The following is a 22,720-nucleotide window of genomic DNA, read 5'->3' as shown; positions in this document are numbered from 1 at the left end:
TAGTTGTACGACTTTCTTCGGCCTGTTTGGGAACTTTGTGTAATCGGGGCTGTGTACAGTTGTAATTTGGTGAACCTTGCCTTTGTAGGCTGCTGTGTGGGAGAACTTAGCTGAGAACTTGTTCAAGTATAGCACATTTCTTCGGGAGATTTTAAACGAACGTCAATGCGCTCTGCCTCTCTCTCTCTCTCTTCCAGAACTCGGCTCTTTGAAAATCTTCGTATGCTCCCCCATGCTCCTGGCGTCCAAATGCAACGTGAGTTTTCGGAGTGACTTTGTTGTGTTCTCTCTTTTGGTGCCGCATCCACAGGAAGGGAAAGGGGAGAAAGAGCCATAAGAAACGTAATTTTAAAAACATGTCTTCGTTTTTGCACTTTCAACAGCTGTCAGCTGCGTCGGCTCTTTCACTGTCCTCTCGTTGAACTGATAGTAAGCTGGTAAACTAATCTGAAGCTTCTGGCTATGATAGGGGGGACAGTGTGGTTTCATCCTGTACTACGCTTATTTTAGGAGCAAGGTTGTCATCTTGCTCATAGCTTACGTAAGGAATGACCTCATGACAAGAGAGGGCAAATCTGCTCTTTACGAGAGGTAAAACAGCAGGGAACAGGATTGGGATGGCGTTCCTCTAGCGGGAGAAGAGGGGCTTTAAAAGGGCCACCGAGACAGAACACAAGTTCGGTCACTATGTCCCGATGACAATGATACAAATTTCATCCCAGACTTCATACAAATAATTGAGATGTTAGGGGAAAGCCAGATGCAGCAGTGGTGGCACCCCAGCCACTCAATGCCAGAGTCTCTGTTGTAGCAGAATCTTGTTTGTACGGTTGGTGGCTGCCAAGTATGTGCATGACTTTGCATTTAAACCGTGACTATGAGATCATGCCATTTTTGCGTATTACTGAAAGGGACGCTGAAATGAATTTGTCAAGCTCCTGTTTTTGCTTGCATTGTGTGGACTGGCTCAAATCAACACACTTTTCATCGCTTATCTGAGCAACAAGGTGGTATTTATTTTATAAAGCCTCAAAGAAGAAAAACTACCATGCGACATTAGCAGCGGCCGCGACAAGTAACAGCAGTGACGCGCATATGAGATGCAGTGTTGATTGGATGAGGTCTAAAATTCGAATGCAAACCAGTTTGGGTTTCGGTTCTGTGAAACAACATGCTTGGCATGCAACGTTGTCGTTGGATGGGCATTCTCAGTATCTCAATAACTGGCATACCACGCTTCTGCCATATTGTCGGCTGTAAAATGCATCAGATAAGCCTACCAGGGCGTCTTGGAATCATAGCAATCACTAGCCGAGGCCTACGCAGTGGATGAATGCCTTCCACGTCACCGGAGACGCCCAACTACGATGTGCTTTTTCCCCATTTTTGGAGCTTACCTGGCTCATGCCTGTATCATAAGAAGCATATTTGCTCCAGGTTAAGGGTCGGCTGATTCGAGACTGCACCCACTGCCGGCAAGCAGTCAGTGCTTGTGGCAACAGCATGCCAACGAGAACTCGCTAGTGCGTCAGTGTTAGTCTGCGTGTGTTCTGCGAACTTGCTCGTAGAGCAATGAACTTTACAGCGCAAAAATGGTGAGTTCAGTATAGGAAACATTGCCCGAGAACAATAAATCAAGCTAAAAAAAAACATGCACTACTAGGGATGAGAATTTCAAAACTATGCACCTAACGCTCCAGACTGCTCGGCCATAAGCACAGTGCTGCGAGGCACGGAAATATAAAGTATATATCATATAGCCTGCTTACATTTTTATTTAGGTTTAGCATTCCCAGCACGTTAGGGGACTATTTTTTGAACAACACTTGTGCAGCAAGTTTCCCCCAAATTCTCACGAATATCTCATCTCAACTGACTGCATTCCTTAGGCAGAAAGGCGCCCACAGATGTGTGGTCGGGCTGCTGACCGCTGTGCTAGTTCACCACGTAGTCGATGTGCGCTTGTGTGGAGCGACTTGGACTTAGTGCTTGATACAGTCTACTAAGTAACAAATTAAAGCGACATTCTTCCACACACGATCGTGTCGTGGCTTAGTTTCGAACGAGCGATCGAATTGCGACAACCCACCCAGGGCCAGTCCACTAAACACTGGGCTGACTAATTCTGATTAAGAGTCGGTGAGCCACGCAGTAGTACAGTCAAGCCAAGCCATCTGTTCGAACGTGTTTCAAAACATCATAGGAAGTCGTCATGAAGGATGCAGAGAGAGGAGGACAGTGTTTACGAATTGATTTTTCTCCTTTATAAAGTCGCGTAAACGCAGCGAGAGTGGCCGAAACATGGCCTAGAGACTACAATTTTACAATTTGCGCTAGTAATCCCGCATTGTCTAGAAATCACTTGAGTGTCCCTTTAAATGCTAACGTGCTGTTAACACACTGATATCTGCTCTTTTAGTGTTGGCCTGTATTGTGTCACTAGTTTGCAATTTCATTTTTTTTGGGGGGGGGGGGGGTCTGCTGCAACTTTTTGGTTAAAGAAACATCTTTTGTGGCTGGAATGGACGTGGATGAGTTACCCAACTAGTTGTTCCAAATTAAACCATGTTGTATTTTGTCTTCATGGTTCCTTTAGAGAAGTGGAATTATGCTCTCCCAATTTGAGAAAGAGACACAGTATGTAATCGCAATCCCGGTAATGTTTCCAGTCTTCGAATAAAGGCCTAAAATTTGTTGTCCGTAGCATTTTCTCCACCCAGTAAGACAAATTGAAACCCGAGTAACATTAGGTGAGCTACTGCTTCGAGAAGCTCCTGTACTCGCCCGTGTTTGGAGCCGGTCGTCACCGGATATCCCAGTAATGGTTGTAACGTTACAGTGAAGGCCAGAGGCTTGTTGACACCATATTCCCTCCTGGGTTGAGCAAATCAAAATTAGAGCAATGTTGGTCAGCTATGGTCTCAAGAAGCTCTCGTACTCGCCTAATGTCCGGAGTGGTTGTCGTAACCGTTGTCTTCTCTCCCTCCCCCGTCCCCTGTGGTGCATTAGCCATTCCGGAGGACGCCATGGACCAGGAGAGCGAGGACGAGGACAAGGTAAACCCGGACGAGCGCATCAGCATCCGGGCCTCGGAGAAGCGCGTGGCCTGCGACGAGGAGTTCTCCGACTCGGAGGACGAGGGCGACGGGCGCCGCGACAACCGCTCCCACCGGCCCAAGAAGCACCGCAAGGGCTTGGCCGCTCCCCCTCCTCCCGCTTCCCAGCAGTCCTCCCACGGGGGCGGCTCGGGGGGAGCGGCCACGACGCCGGGGGCCAACGCGGCTGCAACCCCCACAGGGGGAGCGGCAGCCCCCTCACCTACAGGGGGCGACGACGAGGCCCGCACATCGCCGTCTGGGGGGGGCGGAGATGCAAAAGGTGGCATCGGGGACGGCCCACAGGCTCTGAAGAAGGACAGCGACGGTGAGTGTGTGTGTGTGTGAGGAGGGGGGGGGGGGGACCAGAGTTTCATGCAAAATTTGCAAAACTTTGCACTGGAATGTGAGTGCACTTGCTCAATTACACCAAACGCCACGGGTGTGGGCGACCAACCAGGTAGTGGGTGGGGCTGTGTGATTTACAGTGTCGGACTCACTGCAGATATTCCACGGCTACAATCAAACCCTGCTACAGTCGAATCTGACTATATTGAACCCGTTTGCATCGAATTATCCTTTATATCAAACTATTGCTGGACACGGTACATTTACAATGAAAATATATAGCAATAACTGCGCTTATATCGAACAAAAATACCAGCGACAACTGATATATCGAAGGCCACATACCACAGTAGTGCCCCCCACGTTGGCTTTCCCTCGGGGCCTTCGCTTCTCTCTCCCCTTAAGGGGAGACGTGGGTCTTGAAATGAACTTTTTTATTAATTGGTCTGTGATAATGAAAATCACTGTGCATATGTGTTTTGTCTTCCTCATTTCAAATATGTAATTAGTTTTCAAGTGGTAGAATTATTTTTTTAGTTATAAAGAAAACACTGGAGCCTAATTAAGTAAATTCTTACGGGCCTTTAAGGAACTTTTTATTCAATTTTTCTTAAAATAAATGGTATGGATGTGTAGCTTAAGACCTGCCATGCATGCTGAAGCTATTTATATTCCTGTAAAGATAGTTGATTGGATAGAATTAATCTAATTATGCCTAGTACAGTTTTCTGAAAACTTAATGACCTCTAATTATTTTTCATAACATTTATTTGAGGCAAAATGAGCCAATTAAAATAGCTTCAGCATGCAGTTCATTTTATCCCGAATTCAACGGTATAACACTTGTAGAAATCCTTTTAAAAAAACTACCTCAAAACCCCTGTAAGGCTGGGTACATATGCAAAAAAAGGGAAGCTGAGAAAATCGCAGTTGAAGTTTTACTACAAGTGACAGTTTTATCTATTGAGCATATGAAAAAAAGAAAGGTTCTAGAATGTAGCTCGCGTTTCGCTCAACACGAGCATACCAAGTTTGCTGAAATCAGTTGGTGGGAAAATTATGAAATCCTCTGTCTACAGATGGCACCTGGCAGAAAAACTAAACAAAAGCAAAGCCAGAACGTTGCTTCAATTTGTATGCTGTTGGCATCGCGCCGTCTCTCTTTGGCGACTAGGGCTGAGGTGGCGAGCGTGCACCACAGTTGTAAACGCTATTTTGTTATGTTACTGCTTCATTTGTAGCAATCAAATCGGATTTGCATCGCGTGAAGTGAGTTGCAGTGAAGGGGCTGGTAACGGAATGCCCGCCACTGTTCTGTAACGTGCATGCGCTTGGCTAGGTGGGATAACCACGTTTTCGGTTTAATCTACTCGTATATCACGTCACCAACGCACATTGTGCACAGTGCGAACATTTATGATTCTCAAATCGCTCATCTATATGGTAACCTGCCGACGAGGAAGCGCGCGCCGGAGTGTGACCCGAACCGCCGCAGCATCGTTGATAACAGAATGAACACACTTCCCTTGCGACGTCGGCATGCGGCATCTCCACTTTATCATTTCTTTTCTTTCTATTTGCTGCTGATCGAAAGATAGACGCACCTTAGTGCCCCTGCAGGCGTAATCATATCGCTACACTATCGTCTCGGCAGCCCGCGTGGGCGCTAAGCCTACCTCCGTCTCGGCGCCGTTCTCGCGATAAGTCGTCGTCACAGGAGCAGAAAGTCGTATTTCAGGCGCTTTTAATAATGCCTGTTCTTCCTTTCGGTTATCGATAGACATCTTTACTTTATTTTTACGCCATGCGGGGCTTTTGCCGGTCCTCGCATAGACGAATACATGAGCCATTGCCCTGTGATGAGAGTGCCGAGCAGACGACCCACGGCGCCCAGCCAATGAGGTTGCGCCCTGCGGTCACGTGCAGTCAGTAACCAATTAGGCGGCGCGATCCGTCTCTTTTCAACCCCGGTTTTACTCGCAACCAACGGACGAAACGGAGTGGTTTTGGCGGGGAATTGAAAACGAAAAGACTCGCTTTCGAATGAGACCAAGATGGACGCCGTGGCGCATGTAGAACCTGAGGGGCGAGTCGTCGAAAAAATGCTATTTTCGCGTCGAATCTTGGCCGATTTTAGCGGGCGTCGGTGCTATAAATTGATATTATGGCTCAAATACGTACTCCTGGGTCTGGATATTTTGCTAACTGTAGAAAAATAGCTCTACTTTCCGAAAATGGCGATTTCTAAAAATCGATTCTTTGGCCAAATTTCGGGATTCCAAGACCCGCGTCTCCCCTTAATCTCCTTATCATAACTGTGCCATTGTGCCATATTAGGGTGAGCTGTCGAAACGCCCCTTGCAAAAAATGATCCCAGCCTGCCTGCCATGCTTTTTTGTTTGTTTCTTTGTTGTGTTTGCATCTTATGCGCTTTTCGGGCTTTTTCGGGAGTAGCTGTGGTAGCTAGCACTAGTGTCACCAAATAAACGCTTATTTAGTAGCTCTGGGTATTGCGAAGCGGCCAAATTTGCCTTTCGCCGTGAAGCTGGCCATCGTAAATCGAGTCGAGCTTAATGAGAAGTCGGACGTCCCCGTCAGGCACGAGATTTCCAAGAACGCTTTGTTGAAGTAGGTTCTGGGCAGATGTTACTGAAAAAACCGCCCAAAATCGCTGTATTATCTTCCGGCTTGTGCGTGCTGGTGATGACTGAAAATCTCGAGGAATGCAACAAAACCATCGCCGGTGTTGCTAAGTGTAGAGTGAGCTGTTGGGAATTTACAGATGCCAATAAATGAGTTGTTTTTGTTTATGGGCGTTGGTGTGGGCGCTCTACACACGTTTTCGGTGAAATCAGTGAAACTAAACACCATAAATGTATAAAGATGGCTGGCATTATGCTTATTTTATCAGAAGTTAAATGTTCAAACCCAGCCCCATTGAGCAAAAATTTCAAGCGAAAACAAGCCAGGCAATTGGGTCGTTGTGGTGAGGGATTTGTTGCTTGAATTCTCTGGCTAGCTGACGGGGAAGTGGAAATATTTTGTTGAAGCGGAGTTCGTTAGTGTGAGGGCGGACGTAGTGGGTGCTGTGGGGGGGAAGACCATCTCTCGCCATTTGACAAAAGTCTGTTTACAGCACTTGCAAAAAAGCGGGAGGGGAGAGCAAGGGAGACATGTTGGGGTCAACTCTGGGGTGGACATATCTTGGGTGATTTTGCGTTGTGCGTGTACTCAGTAGTGGCTCATTGCTGTGACCTAGGTGCTCATTTTAAAACGACAGGCAAGGTGGTGCAGGAGCCATCAATATAGCTGAACATCGAAATGTAGTTTGATGTTGTGTGAAATGCGATGTGCGAGTCTTCAACAGACTGTTCTTCTGTCTTGTTGTGTTTTGCAGACAAGGAGGACAAGAAAATGGACACCTCGACAACAGATAAGGACACAAAGCCCTAAGACTGGTGAGTGCTCGGCGAATTTTTTTGCTGATGTTTTTCGACTGTTTTGTTTTTTGGGAATGCAGTAGCGTGTTTTGCAGTAGAAGTGTGTTTGGCACTACGCTCTGACCAGAATTGTGTGCGTCGATCGGGTTGTGTCAACCCAGAACAGCATGCGCCCGTTCCAGAGCTAGTGCAGAATGCTCTGATCTAACATAGGTACAGTGTAGACCGCTTATAACGTATGTCGCGGGAGCCGCAAAAATCCGCACTATAAGCGGTACCGCACTATAACCAAAACACGCGCGAATTCAACCACATCGCCACCTATCTCTCAAGTCAACCTATATTTATCATCACTCAAACGCACAGCACTTAAAAACGAAGGCACGGTCTATATTTCGTATTATTTTTAACATCAGCCGCTGCTGCAGGGCAAAAGCGCAGTCTCACAAACGGCGAGCGCGGCTTTAACTTCCGTTGTGTTTGTTTTGAAAGACCATGGCTGCGTTTTTAGAGTCTATGAACAGATGCCGAAGACGTGATATGAACGCCAGCGGGATTTTTTTTTTTTTTTTATCCCACCTTGTGTTCACGATGCCGAAGGCGGCTGCTTATCAGCGCAACGTACTGGTGGTGGAAGTCTGCGGCTTCGCGCGGCTCAAATGTCCGGAAAGGGAAAGAGCGGTGGCTTATCTGCAACAACGTTCTAAAGCGTGAACCGCGTGGTAGATTTGGTATCGTGAAAACGTGCAGTGCACGCCAGCGCGGATACAACTGGCGTGGTGTGGGCGACGCGGTAAGAGGCGGCAACATGGCGTCGGCACTGGCCGTGAAGCGGTGCAGGCAGTTCCAGTAAGTTCCAGCGACCGCTTCTAACCGCTCGCTGAAATGCCGCACGGGGTGCAAGCGAAGATGCTCATGCAAGAAAAGAGCTAATAATGTGGGTGAAAAGTGGAATATAAACTACCATCCACGCTGCTTGTGAAAGCGCCCATCAAAAAATACCGCGGTGGTAAGCCTAAACATCTCTGGTGCGGCTCGCGCGGCTAACCGGCTTGGAGCGCTTCGAATCTCCCGCCATTAGGTACACGTCTCCCCATTGGTGCAAGTCGTCAGGCTCCTCCCACTGCCACACGAAGAAGCCACCGCGAGCGCGGAATCGTCGATACGAGCACGAAAAAAAAAAAACGCGCAACGTTGATGTGCACGATTCGTGCTCGAAAACGGGCCATGCGGTTCACGATTAATAAAATCAACTTGCCGCGCGCGGATGGGGAGTCTGTCGCTATCTCCCGAGGTGCATCAAGCAAGGTCAGTTGTGGTTATCAGGTACGCACGAACTAAAGGGTGCCTATTTTTTTTTTCTTTGGGTGTCTACGTTAGAGGAGGGCAAGGGGTGCACGCTGCGTCAGATGGCCGATTTCATCCTTTCTTTTTTCTTTTGCTACCCTAAAACGATGCCTCAGCTGCGCCGATCTATCAGCAGACCCGCCGAAAAACCGCACTATAAACGGTATTGTGCTTCGGCCAACCGCATCTTAAGCGGTATGCTTATGCATTAAGTTCTATGGGAGGCAAACCGGTGGTCGCAAAAACCCGCGTTATATCCGGTCCCGCACTATAAGCGGTTACGTTATGAATGGTCTACACTGTATCTTCAAAATAGTGGAACCCCGATTATATGTGTCCCCCGGTTTAACGACGACTCGCTTCTTACGACAGATCACCGCAGTCCTGGCAAACTCCACGTAGACACAATGCATTAAAACACCACAACTATACATCGCTCCAGTGCCTACGGTCTGCTTCATACGACGAACGCTGGCGGGGATAAACCGGCGTTTTTCCCACCTACGCCGCTTCGCCGCCTTGTCCCAACCTTTATTTTTTAACCCCCGTTTGGCACTGCTTGATGTGCAGAAGTAGACAGTTTGCAATGGGCACGACCATTTGTGGAACAGACTCAAGCAGGCCAGCGGGAGCTTTACTTTTGACGGCCCCAGGCAGCAGCAGAGTGCCAATGCACTAACCGCGAGAAGTCCAGGTGGCCAGCGGACCGCCAATTTGAAGTTTGAAATGCAGAAAATAGGCATTTTTTAACACGAAAGTGTTGTATTCCCAGATACACCAAGATTTTGATGATGTCATATCCGTCACGGAAATGACGCCAGTACAATGAACACGGGAGAAACGTGGATGGTGCTGCTGTCTACAAGAGGTGAAGCCTAGTAGTGCATCATGGCACTAACCAGCACCGCTGACGGTTGGCGTATGCTGCGTCGTAGCGACGCCGACAGGGAATGGCATGGACGCCGACTGATTTGATGCAAAGAGAAAGGCCAGCGGGAAGCGGAACGCATTCGTGGTTCAAGCTACAAATTCTACCTCTAGCGTTGCACAAGCCGAGCTTGTCGAAACGCAACCATCTGCCGTACACGCCACGGAGCAAAACCAAAGTTGTCGCACTTTTCCTGAAGCGACCTTCTAGCAGGACACCGCTCGCCCAGGACACCGACAAGGAAGCCGCCATCCCACAAATTATGCTCCTTGCGCTGCAGATTTTGCGTCACATTTCATTTTCTTTTTAGTTTCTTTTTAGAAACTCAGGATTTCAGTTGCGGGTTCGCAAATTACGCGGGAACGTGCTGAATATAAAAATTTAGCAAGTTTTTAGCCCACCTGTCGCATTAGACCGCCTACTAGGCAGCATTTACCCGTACCCTGGTAATGCGGCTTCTCCGTCATACAATGCCTTCGCACAGTTCCTTGAAAGTCGTATTATCGGGGTTCCACTGTGTTATACTGAAATTGACTGCTAAGGCAACTGTAATGTTACGCCAAGTTCTATTTACTTGTCATAAATATTCTTTCACGGTGAAGTTGTAGCTGTTAACAATTGCTGGCTGTTGTCTACATGTGGCCTTCTACGGAGGGAGTGGAGTTCAATAAACAAATAGAAAACAGCCACAACTCCTGTTCTATCGAAAGTATCCCGAAACAAGTTACAATTGGCTGCTAAGGTGACTCTATGGCCGTCTTCAGAGGGAGCTTCGTTACAGAAAACGGCTGTAACTGTTCTGTGGAAGAGACCCAGAAACAAATTAAGGGGGGACACTGCTCTTTAAACAGCTTCCTTTATGGTTAAGTGAACACCGTGAAGCTTGTCAGTCTTGCTGCCTTTTTTCCACTGATTTCAAATATGCCATTATTTTTTGAGTCAGTCAATTATTTACCAAGATAATTAGGGATTAGTCATTTTTGGACGAACAATAGACAAAACAGCATTAGTCATAAAAGTTATCTACATTTTCCAACACTATGAACCCTGGTGAGTGCAATAAAAGAATCGATTTTTTTATGCATTGCTTGGAACTAATTTTACAGCTTATTAAACTTTGGTGGCACCAGTGGCAAGGAACCATTTCAAATGCCCATTTCAAACACCAAAGTTTAATGAGCTGTAAAATTAGTTCCAAGTGGTGCATCAAAAAACCGATTCTCTTATTGCACTCACCAGGGTTCCTAGTATAGGAAAATACAAAGATTGCAGTTCTATGACCAGCACTGTTTTGTCTTTTGTTCCTTCAAAAATGACTAATTATCTCTAATCATCTAGGGAACTAATTGACTCGCTCAAAAAATAATGGCCTATTTTAAATCAGTGGGGAAAAAAGGAGGAAGACTGGCAGGTTTCACAGAGTTTACTTGCAAACTAAAATAAATTGTTTTAAGAGCCATTTATTCCAAGGAAGCAAGTCGTCATACGTAACTCAATATATCGTTATTCATGAGTACAACTTCACTGTCTTCCAACTCCGCTGTAGTGGAAGGGCTGTAAGTTTTTGTTTCTTTTCTCTTTTTTTCCCCCATTAGGAGGTGGCACGACTTCTTCCTCTCACGGCTTCCTCTTCACGCATCCAGAAAGGAAGAACGCATTTTATTACAAGACTTCATGTGGGCAATAGCTGCTGCGCCCAGAGACCTAACAGGGCTGGAGTTGTCGCACGCTACGGTGGGAAGGGGGAAATGTCATATTTATCACACTTTATGAAAAGACACGAAACAACAACAACAAAAAAGTAGTTTTTATCGTCACCTCCTGCCTCTTGTGTGCTTCATAGCTCTACCTTGTTTCTCTCCCCCAGTGTTAGGTGTGTTCTGTCACTCCTCATCCAAGAGAGGCATTATTTCTCCTCTTCCCTATGACCCCCCTCGGGTCGAGCTGCGACCTTTCACCCTTCCCCATGTGTACAAAGTGTTCAACTCGTTCATCTAAACCCCTCTCCCCTGTGTGCCCCCCTTTTTTTTCGTTTTCTTTCTTTTTTTGTTCGACATTTTTTTCTCATTTTAATGGTCCGTGTGAGCATTTAGGCGCAGTGCCGGGCTCGAAAAATGGATCTACAGTACTATACAGCTGAAAGATGTCGACGAGTCTTCAATAGTTTCCGAAATACCCCCGCATTTGTCATGATTATTAAAAAATTTTTTGGAATGGAATTTGGGTCTGGTGTTTTTGTTTGTCGGTGTGTGATATTGCGCTCTGCACCAATGTGCGGGTGGAAATGAAGCGACGGAGAGCTACGGACTCTGATTATCATCTCTACCCTGAGCTTGTGGATCCAGGCTTTTAAGACAGAGACGTTGATTAGTTTTATTGTGATGATGTCGCTTGAGATGATAGGTAACACAGAGTTGTGTCCTTTGCTGGTCATCCATTCAGAAATGTATATGTACTACATGGAATGCACATAAGTTAGGCGGCGCTCACCTCATGACATTTCTAGAGGACTTACTAATTCATGATCCACAGGCTTAAAAACCATTGTTACCCAATACGAGAAACTGCACAGAACAACGAAAGCCTTAACGGTCTAGTTTTCTTATTTTTGAAATATATCACTTCTGCACTGAAAAAATAAAACTCGAAGCAAGCACCATCTAATGCAAACTGGCTGAACTAAAGTGTGTTTCTTGTTTCACTACAAATGGGCTATATTTAAAAAAAGCAAGTTAGGCAGTTGGGGACATTGTCATGTCATAAATCTAACGTTTTGGATTGGCACACGATGGTTTTTAAGTCCTATATGGATGCGGGGAGATGAGTCCCCCTTAATCAAGAAAATTGAGAGATTACGGTTTTGTACTTGTGCATCCTACCAGTCAGAAACAACTCTGGTAGATAAGCATGAATCCACACACCCTGAAAAAATACAAATGCAAGAACAGAAGATAAAAAGCAGAAGAGACTACTTGGCAAGGTCCCATGCATGCCATGACTATTCATTCTGATTTTGATGTGGACTTTTTTCTTATATTTGTGTACAAGCAACTTATTTGCCTGCATGTATGGGTGTCCTAACATCTCTTCCTAAATGCCAGTCCTTTCAAGGGACATGGTTTGGAAATTTTTTCTTGTGTAGTTTTGAAGGGGCCATGCAGACAAAACACAAGTTTGGTTCGCTCAAAAAGTTGCCTCTTTAGAATCATACTGACACCACTTTAAACGCACACTTTGCTAAAATAAGATGTATAATTAGGAGAAAAGGGGAATGGCCATGCGACCCATTAGCTCATTTCCTGCAACAGAACCTATGATGTAATATGTACCCAGCTGTACGGTTGGTTGAGGCTGGCAAAAGCATACACAAACTAGGCAAGGCTTATTTATAAGCTTGCCTAACGAGTTATTTCCACTTAAATGTAATGCATATTCATTTTACAGAAGTAAGAAAGGTGGGATAAACAAGGAAAGTTATGAAAATATATGTAAACATAGTACCGATGCGCTCTGCTATTGGTACTGGGTGTGCTATGCTTGTTTTAGCAGCCCAGCAGCACGGCCGCTGGATGAGAGCGCACGCAAGGTGCGGCCTGCCGCGTCGCCCGGATTTCAACGGGCGAGGGCGTGAGTGGCGGTGGTTACGTTTGCCGCCGCTTGACTCCCTCGCGGCGCTAGCGTTCGGGGACTGGTTTCGGGACGGAGCGGGGCGGTCCCCGTAGGCGAGCGCTTGCACCGCCTGAGAGAGACAGCCAGCGCACGGGTTTTAAAGATGTGGTTGTCCTTCCTGGGCTACTCAACCGCGAAAACTGTCTGTCCGTATGTATGTAAGTGTGCCAGTCTGTCGCTCGATCCAGCCGCCCGGCCGTGACTGAAGCAGCCAGAAGCTAAAATAATTCTTGAATGAGATATAGGCAATACATTTTAAATCTAACAAATCTATAAAGATGCTCCATATTCGACAACATTGTTAAAAAAAGATAATATTCAACAAAAAGATAATAACCACCGGTTAGCTTTGTACAAAGCGTCTCACACACAGCACGTAAACCGCGTTGCACAGTTTAAAGCCGCAAGTTGATTAGTTACAGTTCAAGCGGCAGGTATTTGGTGGGACTTTATTCGTCCGAAATTTCAAAAATGTCACCTTTTCTCGGGAAACGCGGTGTCGACACACGGGAGAGCGATGAATATTTGCCGGCGACGGATTAAAGATTGCCTAAAGACACTTCTTTGCAAAAACATGTTGGCCTGGCGGAATGCGCACCTCATAAAACGAGGACAGGTGATAGGATGGTCGAAAAAGGATTTGAAAAGACTAGACATTTTGCTATGCGTGTCTTTTTTTTTTTTTTATACTCTTATACTGGCCCGATCATGTCTTGCCGCGCATAGAGATTTGGGTTGTTTTATTTTCGCAGGCACGACAATGCCTTTAAACGCGCTATGAAAACTTGATTACAGCTCGAGGTTGTATAGAAAGAAAAATAAATGCACCGTGCTGTGTTCAAGAAACAGTGCGTACGCGGTTCACGTTGCTAAGCATTTTTCAAACTTTGCGATGAGAACAAGCGCTATATCCTCCGTTATTTCACCGCCGATTTAAACCCATACGCATTTATCCCTGAAGCTAACGGCCGGCCTCCTGGAGCAGCACCAGTATGCGCTCAAATTAGCGCGCTCTAAAGACGTTGCGCTAGTTTTGATCTGTGAACATATTGCGCTTCAATTCGAATTAATTTTCGTAGCGTAAGAAAATTTTCACATACGTTGTTATTACGTCAGCTTTCTTTTTTGAGTACCCTAGCATAATCTCTACGTAATGCAACAAGTGCAATGCCTTGTATCTGCACAAATAATGTGTAATTCACGCAGTTAGAACAATTAATAATTATGATATTCAAGATGTACAATTGCTGGTTTGAAATAGCAAAGAAAACAAGAAAACGTGAAGTGGAAAAGCGGTGTTCGAATGCTTACGCATTATTAGGCAATTTTAGGAATTTCTGTACCATTTCGCTTTTTTCTTTCGTGTCCGGGCAAAAATTTAGCTTGCCAAGCTCGCCAAATATTTTTTTTAAGTTTTTTGTCGACCCGAAAATCCCATCTGCTCTTCTTAATTTTTTTGGAGGCTACAGGGAAGAAGTAAAAATATCAGGTAGAAACTGGAATCGCTTTTCATTCAACTGTATATATATATATATATATATATATATTATCAAAATAAAAAAGGGCCGACATGATATTAGTATTACTTCATAACTAAATAACGTGTAATCAAGTCATATGTGCCGTGAGATTAATACGAATTGGGGTGTTTTATTTAGTGCACGAGGAAAAACCTACATAAAAGTTGGTTACGTCTTAAACATTGAGAAGTGTTGGCACTCATAAATAACAAGCGCCGCCACAAAAACATTGTTTCTGCTTGTCGGGAATTTTAATATATTCTCTGCAGTCGCAGCTTGCAGACAAAACGTAAATCTCTGCCGTGCGTGAGGTCACAAAGAGCATGCCGGGCGACGTGAGACACAACGACACAGCAATGCAAGACAGAAGGCACACTATCAACGCGTAATGCTGCTGCTGTGAACGGAATTTAACTTCCACCTTGACCAAATTAAGCTCGGCCGCCGCTAATCGTCTTTGTCTTTTAACAGGCGTAACATTAGTGCTGGTAAATGCCTTATGCGGAGCGTGGAACGCCGATGATAAGCCCACACTTCGAAATAAGCGGCCCAAGAGCCGGCGTCCCGCGGGCTGCGCTCACCGCAACCAGTCCCGGAACGGTGGCGCCGCCGCGGCAGCGATGGGTACTAGGCACCCTCACGCACGGCCGGACTGGAGCAGCGGCGAGCGCGCACTTTCATACGGCCTGCGCACCCAAGAAGGAACCAATACAGCAGATTCTTTACAGTGGGGGCGCTTCGAACCAACCCTCTGCCCTTCCATCCCGCCTTTCTGTTAGTCGACGCATCGCCTCTGGCCGAGCAGCTGTGTGTTTTTGACAGTGCGCTTCGCTGCCGGCGGGCCGCTCAGCCCGACCGGAGCGTGAATAGCAGAATCACGCTTAGCTAAGCGATAACCCTATCTCCCTCGACGGGAAATCATTCGCGTCACTGGTCGTGTCCTGTGCGTGTGCAAACCAAGACATCATCCGAAAGGAAAAATAAAAAATAAGAAATGATATTTCAGTCACGGAAAGTGCCGTGTTTATTTGCCTGTCTCACCATTTTCATATAATACAGTCGCTGATAAGATATGAAGGCCTCGCATATTTTTCTTCATGTGCCCCGAGTTAAAATGTTTCTTTCAATTTTTTGATTAGGCGCTTCCGAGTGATAATGTTAGGCTGTTTGACCCAATTAGACCGAAAATTCAGAAGGGGGGAGGAGTCGCCTATTTTAATGACGCACATGTAAATTTACACGGACAGGTATCGCGTGTAGCCACGGCAGGGCTAGAGCTGTGGCAAGTGCGCGCGCGCCGCCGCTCTACCTACCCCGCGCGTGCTGTAGGTCAACCGGCGAGGGTTGGTCCGCAGCGACACGAACTAGCGGCGGTCAAAGGTGGGAACTATACCCGAAGCGCAGGCCGTATGAAAGTGCGCGCCCGCCGCTCCTCCAGCCCGGCCGTGCCTCACGCCGGTTTGGGAGCACGCGGCAGGCCGCACGTCAGTGCGCCTCTCATCCAGCGGCCGTGCCAGCAGTCCGCCGCTTTGAAGTTGTCTTACACAACACTGGCAGATTGGCGCAAGCAGTGTCTTGCGGGACCCTGAAACGGTTATTTTCTACCATAGCAAAAACAAGCCAGGTGTGAATACGGTCAAACAGCAACGACGGACAATGGTTCGCGGCTGACTATGGTAGCGCCATCTGGGAGGACTGACGGTAAGCAAGGCTGTAGAGCCACGGCCTCCGCGATCGGCTGCCGGCGGCGCGCCGTTGCTCCGGCCGTCCCATTCGGCGCGTCCCCCAGCAAAAACATGTAATGCGGCTAACGCCTGAACGCGCCGCGAGATGGCGGTGTTAGCCGATGGTTGGGAAGCTTGCACCGGCTCCCCTGGACGACTTTGCGGAGCCTTTGTTGCTGCGTTTCTTCGCTGCCGGGATCAGGCAGAACTGTGTAGCAGCTTTATTTTTGTTAAGCTGACCAACCGAACGACCAGGTCATGAAGTCCGCTTGTCTAGGAGCTTCGAGGAACAGCACTGAAACCCAGGTATGTCACTGTGCCGTGAAAAGTTAATCGCGCTGTGATTTTTGCGCTGTGATCAGTGCATGACATTTCGGTGCGGGGACATTTGGGGACGAGAACTTTTCGGCGAGCGAATTATCGGGTGCCTGCCTGCTGGAATAGCCGTTATATTTTTATTTCCGCGTAGGGTGGGTTATGGACAACAATCAAGCGCAGTGATTGCATTTTTATACAGGTGCCGTGTTTGATTTTCGGCAGTTATTTTTAGAAATTTAATTTTTGTATATTTCGTGTTTGAAGCCTCGTTCACGGAACACGTGTGCTTTTTTTTTATTTACGACAAGATATTTATATTCGTTGTTTGCGGCATGCAGCTATTTGCGGCGCGTTGTAAGTCATTTGAAGAACCCGCGCATGTAAGCAGCTGTAAAGGCTGGCCTGAATATTACACTGCTGAAATGGCGTGCAAAATATTGTGAAGCTTTCGGCGCTCTAGCCTGCGAGCACTCGTTGCTCGCAGGCTGGAGCGTGATCTAGATTTATGTGATCGAGAAAAACGACAGCGATGGGCTGAGAAAAAGCTTCGAATAGCTTTCGAATATCCCGAATAGCATTCATTGAAGCGCCGCATCCGACTTTAAAAAAAGGATTCAATGCAACTGGCGTTGGTGCAAAATATGGATTTTTTTTTTACCGAAATCTCGGCATAAACCATCGTTTGACTTTTACACTTTTTTTTCAGCCACTGCTTGCCAATGTTGGTGCAACTGTCACGGACAAAGCCGCGTACCGCAAAAAAACTGGTGCCCAAGCCCCTGCATCGCAAAGTGCTTCGTGTGTGAACTGTTCCGTTTTTGAAGACATGCAGATGCCTTGAAAGTGTAGATTTGTGAATGTAAGTGCAATATAGTTTGTAAATAACTGTTTAATAAACTATGCAGCTCTTGAACGAGTGTGCAGTACACATTTGGTTTTCAACTTTTAGTGTGTACATAAGTGGCAATGTCCAAAACAAACATGAAAGCTGTCATCATTGCTTAGCACATAGACGTGCTTTGAAATCAGTAATTGAAAATTTAAATGTGCCGGGTATTCATTCCAAAATAGGAAAAATGGGCTTGCCTGTGGCCACCGAAATACGTTTAAGAATACAATTAAATCAGAGTGCACCTGACTAAGTTTTTTAAATTTGTTGCGACTGAAATTGAAGCCATTACTTGCTTAACGCGCATGTGTAGAGCAGATTGCCGCATCCTTGAGGCTCTCGCTCAACGTAATCTCCTTAAACGCGTTAATTCTAAAAATAAGACGGGTGCTTTTCTGCCAAACAGGCATTAATTCGAAGGCTAGATAAGAGCACAGCCATCTGTCGTGGGTACGACGCGATCGCGCCCCACGCTCTATTGAACTGCATTATCCATGCAGGCTATATAAAATGCATAAGCCGGGATAAGAAATACCCGAAAAAATAATGACATTTTAGCGAACCGAACGTTATTTCGGCGCCAGAAATTTCCCATCGGTGGTAGCGAATATTGTCCGTGCGTCGTGGGCATAAAGCGGCACAGCCCATGTTAAATAAGTCGCATTGCTGCCATCGCAGCTAAAATAAATGCATTTTCAGGTTCTATGAGCCGCTTTGCACCCATAAAATCAGCTATGCTTTCTTTTTATTGTGATAGGAAGCGCGAAAGTTGACGAAAAGCCATTTCGATGAGCGTTCCAGCATACATGGCTTTCGTTCCAACCATCGGCTGCGCGCGCCGCGGTGCGGCCGCATACGCGGCCACGCCCCCTTTTCAACTTACGCTCTCTCCGGGCGATTGGGACGGCCGGAGCAACGGCGCGCCGCCGGACGCCGATCGCGGAGGCCGTGGTAGAGCCACGGCCTCCGCGATCGGCGTCCGGCGGCGCGCCGGACGGCAGCCGATCGCGGAGGCCGTGGTAGAGCCTAATGACGCACTGGAAGTTCGTTTGAATACCCGCCTTTGTGACTTCATAGCAGGCATCGTGAAAACGCGCGATTTGGTGGTAGAATCAAAATTTGAACCTAAATTGATTAATTTCCTAGTAAATACGGCATCTTTTGCTGCTGTACAAGCGTTGGGGGCACTTATAACACAAGAAAACTTTTGAATGAAACGAACTTGTATTTTGTCTGCAAGGCCCCTTTGAGTACAGACTGCCGAGTCCAGCCATCCGATTTCTGTTTGTGCTTGTGTAGATGTGATATTAATGCAGGAGCATTAACTATGTTGGTTGAAAATTTGGTATCCACAGTGCACAAAATGGCTGACTGCTCAAAGGATAAAAAACGATCAATAAACACTCGGTGTGATGCCACATTTCCCAGATAAGCTCCTGTAAACAAATTAATTTGAAAAGAAAAGTACATTTTTGGCTAGATGGGATTCAAACCAGGGTCCCCTGGAATGGGTGACAAGCATAGAACCTCAAAACCGCTGCTGCTTTTTTTGTCTTTATTGCCTGTTTTCACGTACAAGTCACGGGAAGGGTGTATTAACAACCGTCATCCGAACTTAGGCTGGTGCAAAAGCTTAAACATCAAACATAAATATGTCTTCTAGTACTGGTAACCATTCCAAATCAGGGTTTTGCGACTTAAAGACTTATGAGAGCAAACTGATACTGTGTGTCAGTGGTGCACCCACGGGAGGGGCTTTGGGGGTTGTAACCCCCCCCCCCCCCCCAAATGTCCATCGACCCAAACCCCATCCGCACGCCTCTCCCACCAAACCGAAACCAAAGTTCACCGATCGAAGTGTGTAGTTTCGGAAGCTTTTATTATTGGACATTCGCATTTAAATCTCGAAGAAGAATATTGTATGACCGGCAATAAAACTAGAGCACGAGTTTTTAGGTTTGTGTTTTTAAGACTGTGCGGACCAACTTGCGTACAATGGGAACGAGAAAGAACGAGAAGACATTTTTCGCGTCTGCTTCTGACATACACGAACTGTATGTAATAATGCAGTCGTATCTGAATACTTTAGATTCCTGGTTAGACAGCATCTCTCTCACTATATGCCAGGAAATGCTCTGTGCTAGCTTTTCAGTCCACTTTTTCCTTTAATATCACTCTGTTACCGTCAGCACATCATACCCCAGGTTGATTCTTTAAAATACCTTGGTGTAGTATACACCAGCCAACTTGACTGGAGTCCACATATAGAGCGTATAGCTACTAAAGAAGCACGTGCTGTTGGCATATTGAGGCGCCTCAGTCATAGAAAGAGGGGAATGCGCCGTGAATCTCTTCTGATGATATACCATATGTACGTGCGGCCTATTTTAGAGTTCGGGTGTGCTCTATTCTCGGGTGCTGCTACGTATAAGCTCCATCGCCTAGTTCTTCTGGAACGCCAGGCTCTGCGCTGCTGTTTAGGGCTACCTAAACATGCAGCTAATGTGTTACTTTATTTGGAAGCCCGAGTTCCCCCTCTGATACACCGATTTTGAATACTTACTGTGGAGACTTTCTTGAGAGCCTATGGCGCGGGGGTTAGCAGGGCACAATTTATCTTTTTAGCTGAGCCAGCTGTGTTTCTGGCAGCCCAGTGGCCCAGGTCCTATCGACCGCAAGTTACTCTAGCACAAAGCTTGGTGTCTCCATTAGGGGTTGCGCTCAATAACATACTTCCATCTCTTGATAGGGCTCATACGATAACGGCCAACTTTCGGAACATCTTTCCCCAAAATGCTCAAATGCTACCTGCCAGACTGCTCAATGGTATACTAGAAGATCATTTGGCCTCAATTCAGCAAGGTACTATCATTTATACAGATGCTTCTCAACGAGATGAAAAATCCGGAATAGGTATAGTTTCCCCTTCCCTAAATTGGTACTTTTCGGTTCGTCTGGTGGATTTTACCCCAATATTCTATGCGGAATTCTTGGCAGTTGTGTTGGCACTACGGAAGCTTGACATATCGGTATCGTCTCCACTCATAATTACAGATTCCCTATCCGTAGGCTTAGCCCTTTCTTCTCCGACAGACTCACCTCTTCTACGGACGTTTCGATCACTTCTGCCACCTCATATTACTGAAGTTGACCTTCTTTGGGTCCCTGGGCATGCGGGAATCACCTTTAATGAAACCGCAGATTCTCTGGCAAGGGTAGCACTCTCCGGGCCTGTTGTCGATGTCATTGAGACAACGCCTCTATTAGCTGCCGCAAGGTTCCGTAGATTGTTGAAACTGCAAAGGCAGCACGAATCAGTCCTATTGTCGTTGCGAGATTTTTGTCATCTAAAATTCTCCTGGAAACCGAATTGGTACCCCTCACGCGACCTGGAGGTGATAGTAACGAGCCTTCGATGTCGTGTGCCCCAGTTGAATTAGATACCTCCACAGGTCTCGTCTGGCGCAGTCTGCCATGTGCAGTTACTGTAATGAAGAAGTCTGTCGACCATTTCCTTTTGTCCTGTCGACGATTTTCAAACCTCAGACGTCAGCTCCTTGAGGTGCCGCTTCATCGCCTGGGGTTGGAATTATCAGTGCCGGCTCTTTTATCATTTGGGGCTTCAGAAACTGGATAAGGCCGCCGGGATGTTTGTTCTGCTCTTCTGCGCTTCATAGAAAATTCCAAAAGATTCACAACCTGATTCGTATCTTATTCTGGAACCTCACCAGACCCCTCCAAACGTATCCATTGCCGTTTTTTTTTTGTTATTATTACTATTCTCCCCCTCCTCCTACTCCTCCTTCTTCTTCTTTCTTTCTTTCTTTATTTATTTATTTTGTTTCAATATTGACTAATTTCCAATCTCGATTCCTCAAACACAAGGAGAAAAAAGCTTCCAAAATTTTCTAACTTTTCCTCGAATCATCCACCTAGGCAGCAATCTCATTCGAATTAGCGACTGATGTTTGGCCGATCCCCTGATTGGGTATGCGCCAATATAGTGAAGGAACAACAACAACAACAAAGCTGCGAAGAGGAGGGCGTGTACATTGCCCTCAGCCGGTGCACCAATGTCAACAACCTTTACCTCACCAAAGCTGACGGAGACTACCGATTCTACCACAGAGACAACATCGACAAGAACATGATGGACGGGTTTCGGCGCCTCGAGAACCACCGCCTACTCACCGTAACACAACAGCACTTGCGTGCCTTTGCCACCGGTGTGGACCCGGACGCGGAATTCCCTCTGGCGCTAGTAAAAACCAGCTCACTCAACATAACGGCAACACAATGGAACCACACGGAACCGCCACGATGCTTCGCATCCTCATCAGGGTTCCCCACGGGAAGATGGTGTAATTTTTTTTTTTTTTTCAGCATGTGCCCAGCGCTTTAATTTTTATGCACCGTCACAAACGTCTTATTAGGAGTGCTGGGGATGGTTGGGAGGCTCACAAAGTTCGTGCATGTGAATATTTTCTTCTGGCTTTATGTCATAACTTCTCTTTTTCACAAATTAACTGTTGTTATGGCTACGTGCAAGAAGGGGCATATCCGCAGCGTGCGTTGTTTATTCACATGCAAATACACCAGGAAGGTTTGTGCTATACCACCGTGAAACGGCGCAGATAACGTCCAGAGTACTCGAAGGCGGCTTTTGTTCTCCAAAATTCTATCGTTACCATCGCTATCATAACATACTGACTATCAACCCGAACGGTGATGACATGATTGTATACGGTATTGAACGATTTATATGCTTGCTAACGAATACAATAAATAGTATACGTGCCGGTTTCCAGTACAACATGAATCGAAACCGATGAATATGTCCAAGCAGCTCTTTACTGTTTTCTAACCCCTTCAGGAATAAAGAACAAATCCTGGCCTACTCAAGATGACGTTGAATTGAAGAAAATTGTTCTTGCTCTCTTCAGTGCAGTTTTGCTATAACGCATATCTGAATATGATGGAGATGTACCGTAACGCATATCGGATAGGGTAAATGTACCGTAAATATAATTTCAGGTAGGAACAAGCGTAGTATTTATTTATTTATTTATTTATTTATTTATTTATTTATTTATTTATTTATTTATTTATTATTTGTGTTACTGTATTTTAACAGCGGAGCTGTTTAGGCCGACACGAATCCGTCCGGCGGAGACAGAAAACCCCGAGCGTAAGTGAACAACGTACCTCGCGGCGACGGCCCGGCGTCGTCCAGGCTTGCGCGTGGCATACCTCGGCAAAACTGGCCGCCACTCAGGGAGGTGAGAAGATCAAAATCACAGACTGGGACCAGTTCAGGAAGCTTAGAGCAGCCGAAAGGGATTCGCACGAAGATAGAGCGGAGACGCACGAAATCGAGGGCATTAAATCTTGGATCGAACAGCTTCACACCCGTGTGGAGAAAGCTACAAAGACAGAGGAAGC

The 22,720-nt window shown here is 46.4% G+C and overlaps 1 protein-coding gene across 2 annotated transcripts in view; it reads left to right on the top strand.

Annotated features, from left to right (window-relative positions):
- The window catches only part of Hdac1 (histone deacetylase 1), a 31,775-nt gene extending 20,398 nt beyond the window's left edge, over window positions 1-11,377 (top strand). The window contains exons 10-13 of one of the 2 annotated variants that reach the window (XM_077689929.1): window positions 198-256; window positions 3,010-3,423; window positions 6,841-6,901; window positions 10,757-11,377. In XM_077689929.1, the coding sequence (XP_077546055.1) occupies window positions 198-256; window positions 3,010-3,423; window positions 6,841-6,896 (529 nt within the window). In that variant the 3' untranslated portion in view covers window positions 6,897-6,901; window positions 10,757-11,377. Of the gene's footprint in view, window positions 1-197; window positions 257-3,009; window positions 3,424-6,840; window positions 6,902-10,753 lie in introns of both variants that reach the window. The other variant, XM_077689928.1, reaches the window with a different exon arrangement.
- Window positions 11,378-22,720: the final 11,343 nt, after the last annotated feature.

The sequence above is a fragment of the Haemaphysalis longicornis genome, unplaced genomic scaffold (assembly GCF_048455015.1).
Source record: "Haemaphysalis longicornis isolate Haplotype H1 unplaced genomic scaffold, Haemaphysalis longicornis Haplotype H1 scaffold_10, whole genome shotgun sequence".
Classification (NCBI taxonomy): Eukaryota; Metazoa; Arthropoda; class Arachnida; order Ixodida; family Ixodidae; genus Haemaphysalis; species Haemaphysalis longicornis.
Note: the sequence above shows the minus strand (reverse complement) of the source record. Positions and strands in the feature narration are given on the sequence as shown.